General features: G+C 39.1%; 1 protein-coding gene across 8 annotated transcripts in view; it reads left to right on the forward strand.

Annotated features, from left to right (window-relative positions):
* Positions 1–9,987, forward strand: part of NAV3 (neuron navigator 3) — an 829,170-nt gene extending 819,183 nt beyond the window's left edge. For all 8 annotated transcript variants that reach the window (XM_011284133.4, XM_019835257.3, XM_045062101.1 and 5 more), the window contains 2 exons: positions 2,738–2,941; positions 7,400–9,987. In XM_011284133.4, coding sequence (XP_011282435.2) covers positions 2,738–2,941; positions 7,400–7,519 — 324 coding nt within the window. In that variant the 3' untranslated portion in view covers positions 7,520–9,987. The remainder of the gene's footprint in view (positions 1–2,737; positions 2,942–7,399) is intronic.
* Positions 9,988–10,820: the final 833 nt, after the last annotated feature.

The raw sequence follows: 10,820 nt of genomic DNA on the forward strand, positions 1-10,820 counted from the left end.
CCGTCTCTCTCTGCCCCTCCCCCACTCATGGTGTCTCTCTCTCTCTCAAAATAAATAAACTTAAAAAAAAGTACATAAGTTCTTTTTTTAATATTTTAATCAGTATTATTTATAAAACACTATTCTGAAAATTATAATTTTATACAGCTTCCATTTAGGCAAACGTATGACCATTAGAGTAATGTGTTTCCCAAACTAAAACTGGGAGATATCTCAAAATTACTATTTTTTTAGGTTCACTTATTTTGAGAGAGAGACAAGCGTGCATGCGCACAAGTAGGGGAGGGGCAGGGAGAGAGAATCGTAAGCAGGCTCAGCACTGCCAGTTAAGAGCCCAATGTGGGCTTAAACTCCTCAATCTACGTTCAATCATGACCTGAGCCAAAATCAAGAGTCGGTCACTTAACCAACTGAGCCACCCAGGCACCCCTCAAAATTATTTTTGAAGAGGGGTAGAAATGTCTTGTTTCTTGCTGTGGGTGTAGATGTTTAGTAATAGGTTAGTGTGAATACTAAATCAACCATGATGCAGGGAGTGTAGAGGGGGAAATCTAACACAATGGAGAGATAAGAAATCCAGAAATCCATTGGCAGATGATATTCCTGGGGTGGTCCACATATATGTTTTCTGTAAGAGCAGGAAGAAAGGGAATCGCGTGTGTTATAAACCATTTCCTTGGATTCAAAACCTTGAATTAGAACAAGAGGTGAAAAGACAAAGCCTGACTGCAAAGATGAAAATCTGAGTTGAGAGGAGTGGAAAAATTTCTTTTTAAATGAATGCTTTGATGAGGAACCATATGGGGATACTCTCTGCCAGATGTTCTAGTTGGAAAAAAAAAAAAAACCTCTGGTAATAACAATGGATTCTGATTTTTATTCTGGTGATTCTACCTTTCTTGAAATGTGGACAATCTACTTATAGTATTCTAAATACTTAACTATATCTGCTTTCCATTACTTTTATATAGTATCTATTTTACTCTGAAATATAGAATTGGACCTATTTAGCATTTTATTTTATTTATTTATTTATTTTAATATAAAAACATTTCTTTTTTTTTTTTTTACATTTTTTTTTTTTTTTTTGAGAGACAGAGACAGAGCACAAGTTGGGGAGGGGCAGAGAGAGAAGGAGACACAGAATCCAAAGCAGGCTTCAGGCTCTGAGCTGTCAGCACAGAGCCTGACGTGGGGCTCGAACTCACAAACCATGAGATCATGACCTGAGCCGAAGTCGGACACTTAACCGACTGAGTCACCCAGGCACCCCAATATTTAGCATTTTATTAGCCACCTCCAATTTTGCTCTCCTTGGTGATTCATTAAAAGTTTGGCATCAGTTGATTCTAGACTTTCATATTCTTTTTGTAACATATATTTTCCAAGAAATGTAAATTTTCGTTCAATTAGCTTAACTTGTATAGCATACTTTGTCTTACAGATCTATAAAGCAGGTTTTTAACTAGAGAAAACTTTTGCTCCAAAACAAGAGAACTATATAAAAAAAAAAAAAAAATCTAGGATTGCTACTCCTGCCATCATCTCCCAGGAAATACACAGATATCAGGACCTGGCCTCCTCTCTCTCTCTCTCTCTCTCTCTCTCTCTCTCTCTCTCTCTCTCAAGTCAAGGCTGACACAACCCTGCATAGTTCCTCCAGGAGAAACCCAAAAGATAATTCGAAGGCAATCCGTGTATCCGTGTGTCTTTTATGGTGTCAATGTCCACAATTTTGCTCTTGTCTAACTGAACCACAATAAGCCATATAGAACAGCTCACAGTATGCTATCTGGGACCAAATATGCACCTGGTAACCAGGATTGCCCTCAGTCGAGCAGGTCAAGGAGAAAGGGAAGTACATCAAAGAACAAGTTTGCCCATGTTACTGCTGTCTCCTCCTCATTTTAGCTTGTCTTTCTGTCCCCCTGCGGCCTTGTGATTGTTTACAAAGTCCCCTCTACCTCTTTCTCTTCGGTGTGCCCTTCTTAATAGTTTCGTTTTTTCTTCCAGCTTAAAAAACTTTTAGCATATCTTGTACTCGTCTTCTCCCCTCGAATCCACTGCCAGTACTTTAACAAGGCTTTATTATCTCTTTCATACTGACTCTCCTTCCACTTGAGTCCTTCCATTTCCCATTTTTCTCTTCTTTTACCACTGACCTTATAAATATATATCTAAAAAGAGTTTTTACGGGGAACAATGAAATTATTGGGGGAAATTAATCCAAAGAAAATGGCTATCAGAGAAAGGATCCTTATTTTCAAAGAAAGTTTGAGTAGAATGAGGTTGACAGAGAAGAAGTCTCTGATTTATCATCTTCCCAAAGTGCACTTTAGTAGAGAACTCTGTTTACTGTCTAGCATGCCTTGTTTCAGTTCTCCCTCACTGGAACATTTCTTTCTCAGCTCTGAGTTTTCTTTTGGTTAATAAAATTACTAATAAAGATAAATTTGCGCCGTGATATTTATATGCGTTTTACATAAACCTCCCTCACCCTGTCTCCCAAATGGTGACCACCTAGCCCAAATGGTCAGCTTCATTTTGTTTCTCCTTCAAGTTTCAAGAGACATATGTACACAGATGTGTATTTATAATCTGAAAAGTTGTATACAGACACAGTCCGCTTGAAAGGCCCCTAAGAACTCAGGGTGCAAAGGAATCAGTAAGTTAGTGTCACCTGTTTTACTGAATAGAAATATATTTTATATTTATTAAATATGTAACCATTTTTTAGATGTATGGGAAACGGGCACCTTGGGAAGACCCCTCAAAGTGGGTGCTTGACACATACCCATGGAGCTCAGCGTCTCTGCCTCAGGATGGTCCAGCATTACTTCAGTTGCGACCAGAAGATGTTGGGTACGAAGGCTGCATAGCCACTAAGGAAGCCACAACCTCAAAGCACATTCCACAAAGTGACACGGAAGGGGATCCTCTGGTAAGAAACTGACGTGTGATCCTTCTAATATAAGTTTAATTACAGTGTGTGGTCATCACTATTTAGTCATTTGTACCAAGGATATAGTGATCTTAGGTAGGATTTGGTACTGTCCTGATATAGGTATTTAGTTTTAACTCTTACCTTTGGCCTGCTTTCATTGGGTGAAATTCTTAAAGGCCAACCTTGAATGCTTAAAAATCAAGAAACACTAAAACTAGGCCGTATTCTTTGACCCTAATTTTTATCTTATTAGGTGTAAAACTGTGTAAATAAATTAATAAATCTTCAACATTACAGACTCAATTCACCAGGTATTTAAGAGAAAACTGAATTTTGTGTTTAAATTTTAAAAAAGACAATAATGTAACATACACTTGGAGAACTAAAGAATATTTTACATATATCAACTAGTTTGACTTAATTTAGAATTAGTCTTTTGTTGCCTGTGGTAAAGAATAAACTGACTTGGAAATCAAAGGGGACTTATTCTCCCTGATTCTCCCTGTCCTGCTTAATTTGCAATTCTGTGTAGCTTAATAAAGATGAGTAAAACTCCAAAGTATGAGTACTCTGAAAATATTAAGTAAAGGGTATTATTAGGAAAATATTTTATCTTTATGTATTTATTTTTTTATGTTTGTAGATGTATTTGTATAGATTGGTATCAAATGTAGTGTGTTTATTAGCTTACGATTCTAAAGAAATCACTGGACTTGCACATTCCATACAGAAAGAAAAGATACTGAAAAAAAAGGCATTTTGCTACTTAAAACAAATGAACAAAAAATAAAATGATTAAAAATCAAAACCTATGATTATACCCAAGAACATAAAATGACTTGATATTTTCTGGAATATTCCTATACCCTCAACCCCAATACATATACAACGTTATCATCCCAGATGACCATTCTTAACATTTTGGGGGTTACATGTGAACAGCCTCAGAGAGTTTTAAGATCTTTTCCCCAGCAAAGTGCACTCACACACAGGAAAATTTGCATACTATTTCAAAGGCTTCCATAGAGTCATGGAAGTATACTTATAGACCTGCTTAGAGTCTGGGGGACTCCTATATAGGACTTCCTATATTGGACTTTTGCTCTAGACCATCAAATCCTTAAGGGCCTAGACTTGTATTTTTATTACAGGTAGCTGGCCCTTTAGCTTGTACATAGCTTGAAATCAACAGTGGTAGAGGGATTGGTTTGGATGCAACATAATTGTGAGCATACACATTAATTGCTTACAGAATGGTTAACATTTAACAGTAAATATAAGCTTTAGAGTACAAGTATGGGTTATCACATATGAATTTTTTTTATTACTTCTAGTCTTACCTTTGTAGTGTTGATAGACTGTGTCTGCAGTAGGGAGAGGTTTTATAGCGTTTGTATTGAGAATTATACTGTAGAGTAAGTTATGCCCTCAGCTTTCCCAATTCCCACACTCCTCATCAGCTAAACCCTGCAATCTTCCCTGGCTCTGAATGCTCTTGTCTTCTAGTGTGGAAAAGAGGTCCAGAATCTCCCATACTGAGGGAAAATTAGGGTTAAAAAAATCTGATTCTTAAACAGCTGCTCAACTAAATATCTTAAGAAACAGGGATTATGAAATGTTAAATAGAAGACATCTAAAAGTAAATCTTGGATCAGGCATATTCCGATAAAAAAAATAAATATCCTCTTGATCTGCTTTTATTTTGTTGTAGTTCTATAATTACTAACATCAAGTAAAATATATTTGTGGTCCAATCTAAATAAAAAGTATTTGGGAAAAAATCCACTATTTAATGTCAGAAATACATATTTGGATATGAACAAGGATTCAGGTTTTTGATGCATCTCCCAGTATTTGATTCATTATCAATAAACTCATTCATAGTTCCATAAGTGTTAATAAGTATGTACTCAGGGCTAAGACCTGGTGGTCAGGACATAAATAAAATATCATTTCTGATCCCAAGAAGCTCACAGTCCATTAGTGGAGAGAGATGTCTACTTATATAAATTATAGTTAAAGAATAGTAGTCACATGCTAGGTGAAGTTGTGAGTCCATTGAGGAAGTGATTAGAAGAAAGCTTCACAGAGAAGGAGATACTTGAGCTGCATCTGGAAGGATGAATAGAAGTTCATCTGGTGGTTGGCTGGAGAACATCCAAGATTAAGGAAGCAGCAGGGGAACTGTGAAACAGTATAATAAAAATGATGAGTTTAGGAAGCTATATGCAGATTGGTGAGATTAGAACAAAAGGGGCAAGAACAATTGAAGCTACAAAAGTCTGCAATTGCTACATTATGCCCAAGGCTTTTTTATCTTTGAAGGAATTCAGAACTTTATCGCACAGATAATGAGGCATTACCAAAGGTGTTTGGGCAGGGCACTTAACTTACCTTTGCTAGATTTGCAAGTTATAAAGATGGCTTTGGTAACAGAACAGAGGACAGATTAAAAGAGAGAGGCTGGAGGCTGGGAGCCCAGCAGATTTGTAAATAGCAGGGGTGATAAGGACCTGACCAAGGACAAGGCAGAGGAGAGGAGGGACATTCTTGTGCAGAAAATAATGATTTATCCCCATGACTATTGGTTCAGATGTAACCTTGCCCCCTCTTGTAATCTCCTTTGACCTGAACTGTGAGAAAGCAAAGTAAATCCCTTGTGTACATTTATTATGGATCTGAGACTTGGAACTTATTCTAACAAAATGTATTTACTATATGGCACAATTTTCAGAGATTAAGACTTTAATAACACTTCTGTTATACCATAAAACGTTTATAGCATTCAGCATTCAAGTGATTTGAAACATTTACGAGTGAGATAGAATAATAACCCTTTAAACAGACTTCATTTACAATTTCTACTCTTAGTAAATCAGGAGGATACTCAACACACAATTGCGTTTCACAAATTCTCTTTACTCAAATGCTTGAACATACAGCTGGCGACTAATGTGGGAGGAGTTGACACCAGAAAGGAGAGAGACAGTATGAATGTGCATGGAGGTTAGGGTGTGTGGGTGAGAGAGAGAGAGGGAGAGAGGGAGACAGAGAAAGGAGGCGTTGATGGAGATTTGGCTTTTTGCCTTATTGGGTTTGAGAGATTGTCACTACTTTCAAATCTGTATGTAGCTGATTGAATAAATTCAGAGAGTTAGACTAACAATTATGTTGAAAAATATTGTCCTGAAAAATATGAAAATGACTTTAAAATGTGCTATAAACTGTGAACTTCTTGGTGAGAAAGGCATACTTGCTGTAATTGGTGATTATCAGTTTATCATTTATTTCAAAAGCATTTATTGAACACACATTTTACACTGAGCCCGCAAGTATGCATAGCCTAACGTATCACTAAGGGATCCTTTTTTAAGATTTTTTTTCTTTTGGATCAGATTCTCTATTTTCTAGGTTGGAAAAAAAAAAAGAACAACTTTGATGACTTTATAAAATAATACATTAGTCTGCATTAAACAACAGAAAGATGATTACAATTGATAGAATCCCTCGACAAGAAAACAAGTCCACTCCTTTCATGAAGACAGGTGCCAGTTTTTCTGCGCTTTCTCAAATGGTTGCACAATCCATCCACAATTTGCTTTTAAACAATTTTTCTTTTGTCTCCAAAGTGGGTCTGCAGATCTTACCACAAGCCAAGCAAGGTGGCTGCCTTTTATTGTGTGAGACATGGAAAGGCTAGCTGTCTTTCTCCCCAGGTGCTTTCACGCATATGCCCCTTTTACTGGAACACATATTACCACTGTCCTATCAGCTGGGAGACCTGAGACAGCTGCTGCTGTTCCAGAAGGCGGCTCTTGTTTTCAGTGGCGTAGCAATCATATTTTAGCCAGAAATTGCAACAACGTCAGAAACTTGACAGGGATTCTTTCCTTCTCCCTCTTCCAACACTCATGGTCGGCTTCATTCACTCACCTCCTTGGAGGTCAGCTCCTGAACAGCAGATGGTGTGCTTGAGTGCGGCAGCTGGCTTCATTCCCCTCCGTCCCCTCCTTCTCTCAGGGGAGCGCGAGTGGGCGCCTGTGTGTGCCTCTGCGTGTGTATGAACATTCACGACTTTCCGTTGCCATTCAATGCTTTCTGCTTCTCCCCGCCAAAAAGCTAGGCAGCTTGGCGAACTCTCCAGCAAAGAGCCCAGATGTCCAGCTGTGATAGGGTTTCCTTCCCAGTCGCCCTGCTGGAGCAGTATTCATTCACGACCCCAAATAAAAGAGCTGTCTCGAGGCCCTGTTTTGTCCTTATGGTTTGGTGGCGTAGCCGTGTTTGGGAGAAACCGTGTAGGAGCTGGAGGCAACTAATAAAAATCTCAGATTGTTTTCCCGTTTCACTTGGACGGGATGAGACGGTGCCTCCGTGTGGCTCAGGGCCGTGTGTTTTGTGGGGCTGGCTCGCTCACTGCATCACTGCCTACATCGATGTCTCTTTTTCTTTCTTCAGATGAATATGCTAATGAAACTCCAAGAAGCAGCCAATTACTCGGGCACACAAAGCTGTGACAGCGATAGCACCAGCCACCAAGAAGACATTTTAGACTCATCTCTCGAATCTACTCTCTAGAGGGTGAAAAAAGTTAGGGGAAGAGACTCATGCTTTTTCGAAATGTGTAAAAAAGTAAAGTATTTTCACTAAACCACTGCCAGTATGAAAGCACCCTGTCAGGGGCCCTGACCCAGAGTTGTGGTCTCCAAGGAGGCAGCTGAACCGAGTCTGAACCGCCGAGATGCTAAATTGAGATGGGAGCTTAACTTTATTTTGTTTCTAGGCATTTTTATATCCGTGGAGTGACGTACGGCTCCACTGCTCAACTGGAAAGGACCCTAATGACAGGGCAACCGAATAGATTGCACACGGGATAGCCAAACTGGACTTTATTTTTCTCCTCTTTAAAAGTTTACAGTGCAGACCGTTTTTTGTCCCCTCCTTTCGTTTCCTCTGACGGGCCGTCCTCCCCAGGCAGGGCCCCTTCTCCGTCCAGCCTCCTTTGTGCCACATGGTGCTGGTCCCAGGGCTCCAGTAGTGTTCGTGTGGTGCGCTCACCCCAGTGCAAAATGCAGCCGCGAGGCCAGCCCTCCATCAGCACAAAGGGAATTGTGCTACCGCCAGGAAAACACTACTGCGGCGAGCTGGATACGTGCCAATGTGATTCCTAACTGCCACGTTCACACGATGTGCTCCGCCCACTTTTCCGTGTATGAGTCACAGGTTTTATAAGGTTGTTTTTACCACAGTGGTCTTTGTAAACCACCTGCCCACTCCCTTAACAAGAGTTTTATACCAATTACTAGTCGACACTGACAAAAGGCTTTTTTAGGGCTTCGTTCGTTTGAGCCTTTTCAGTGAAAGAAGGAACATTTCCTATGGTGCTGTCTCACTGCCTTAAAACAGATTTCTACAACAGTTTAACAGCTGGTTTAAATCCTAAACCACTGGTAATTTCCACTGTCTTTTCATTTACAACCAAGCAATGCCAGTTAATACAATAGCCTCATCTCTATATATCTTTTTTTTGTTGTTGTTTTTTGGAAGAATTGGTTAGGAGAAAAAAAAAATCAGTATTTTTACCTGGGGTGTTTAGATTGCCCTTTCTCCAAAATGTTCAAGTAACCCGGAAACCCTCTCTGACCGTCACTTAAAAGCGAAGACATGTGGCTGAACTCCATCCAGTTATAGGCAAGAGAGTTTTAGAAGGAGGGAGGTTTGGAGATGCAACATGAGCACAACTGTCTGGCTTTCCTCCCCGATTCCTTTTCTTCTTATTACTGTTACTCTTAGTTTTGAGCATGTTGTTTCGATTGCTATTGTCGTACACGAGAAATTCAGCATTAAAGAACACTGAAGCAGTGTAGTCACTGTGGAAGAGGAAGCGTTTATACTGTAAAAGAAGGTTAGATTTGCACAGTCTACTGGGTAGGTATTGTAAATAATCATTTTAAAAACTCGCACAAATCCAAACAGACACACACGAAAATGTTTCTTATCCCGTTGGTGTTAAGCGGTGTTTCGCTTGCTGAGATTTCCTGTACATTGCGAACAAATACAGAATGCAAACCCTCGAAGCTGTTATTATCCGGCGTGTTTGTCCTGTACTTACAGTTGTTATGACTATGCAGGAGCTATCAGTGCTAGAGTGAGCATGCTTCAAAACTGTTCATGAAGCCAATACGTATTTGGAAAAGAAAAATGTCCAAAAGTGCATCTGTTGTGGCAGGCTTTAAAGAGAGTGCATGAAAACTGATGGGAATCATTGGAGAAGTTACCACCATACACAGGACGGGTCTTTAAGTTTTTAGAACCGAAGGGCTAGGCCATGGTGTAGACTTGTTCTATGCACGTGAAAATATGTTGCTTTTAGGAGGTGCAATTGGTGCTACTCTCTGTGACCACCTGTGGGTCAGTTGCTCTAGAACAATAACAACACAAGACATCTGTGCAGTTTTCAGAGTGTCTCTAAGTCTCTAGGTCCTACCCGGTGCTATTGCCCTAAGGGAAATCTGAACCGAATTTATGCACATAGAATTGTCACCCTGACTTTGAAGCCTCAAACATGGATCAAAGCTGTTTTGAAACATCACTATATGTAGCTGGATGAGTGACTAGTTGCCCTTGTATAATACGTGATCTAAAACAATTGCTAATCTTTCCCTGCCATTTCGAGAAACACAGTCCAAACATGATCATAAACAGAAATCCCTGCAATACATCCCAGTAGGTTCACCTAGTTTACAACTTAAACTAGTTTGTGAAACATTTGTCTGTAAACATTTTATATTTTGTACATTTTTGATGTAACATATCATGTAAATAGGCAGAAACAGTGAAATAAATCATCTGAAAAGTTTTGTAGTCTTTGTAAAGCCCCGACAATAAGTACTTGGTGTCAATGGACTTAACTGGATGATGTATTTTCTATTGGTTTATTGTTCCTCTAGCTTGTAAACCAGCTTGCATATATTTTTTTGCAAACGTGCACCCTGTATCTGTCTAAATTATTACTTTGCCATTAAAGTGGAATTATTTATTGACAACGAGGTGTGGTGTCTGTGTATGGAGAAAAACTGAATAACCATGTGCCAAAAGTGTCAAGCTTTCAAACGTTGCTTGTACTATTAATACGCCATCAACAGGGATGTGTGTAAATTTTCATTTTGTATATCTTACAGAAAGAACCACATAGATTTTAATAAATAAACTGAGGGTACTAGAAATAAATAAACTGAGGGTACTAGAAATATTTTTTAATGAAATTTATTCAGTGAGTATTTTTAGAAAACTGTGACTAGTGTAAATGTTTGATTATAAAATAAGAATTGATATAAAATAGAATATTGATATTACCTAAATCAACTTAAGTGTTTCTTTGTTTATATTTCATTAAATCCTCGATTTTCTAAAATACTTATTTTGAGAGAGAGAGAGAGCATGTGGAAGGGGCAGAGAGAGAGGGTGGCTCTCTCTACATGTACCTGGGTGGCTTGGTTGGTTAAGCGTCCAATTCTTAGGCAAACCATAAGAGACTCTCTTTTTTTTTTTTTTTTTTTTTAAGTTTACTTTTGAGGAGGAGGGTGGCAGAGGGAGAAAGAGAGACAGAGAGAGAATCCAAAACAGGCTCTGCGCTGTCAACGGAGAGCTGGCTGTGGAGCTCCAACTCACGAACTGTGAGATCATGACCAGAGCCGAAATCAAGAGTCAGCCACTTAACCAACTGAGCCGCGCAGATGCCCCAACTATTAGAGACTCTTAAATTCAGGGAACAAACTGAGCGTTGCTAGAGAGGTGTTGGGTGGGGGTTTGGGCTAAATGGGTGATGGGCATTAAAGAGGGCACTTTTTGGAATTCGCACTGGGTGTTGTATGTAAGT

This window comes from Felis catus, chromosome B4 (genome assembly GCF_018350175.1).
Source record: "Felis catus isolate Fca126 chromosome B4, F.catus_Fca126_mat1.0, whole genome shotgun sequence".
NCBI classification, from domain to species: Eukaryota; Metazoa; Chordata; class Mammalia; order Carnivora; family Felidae; genus Felis; species Felis catus.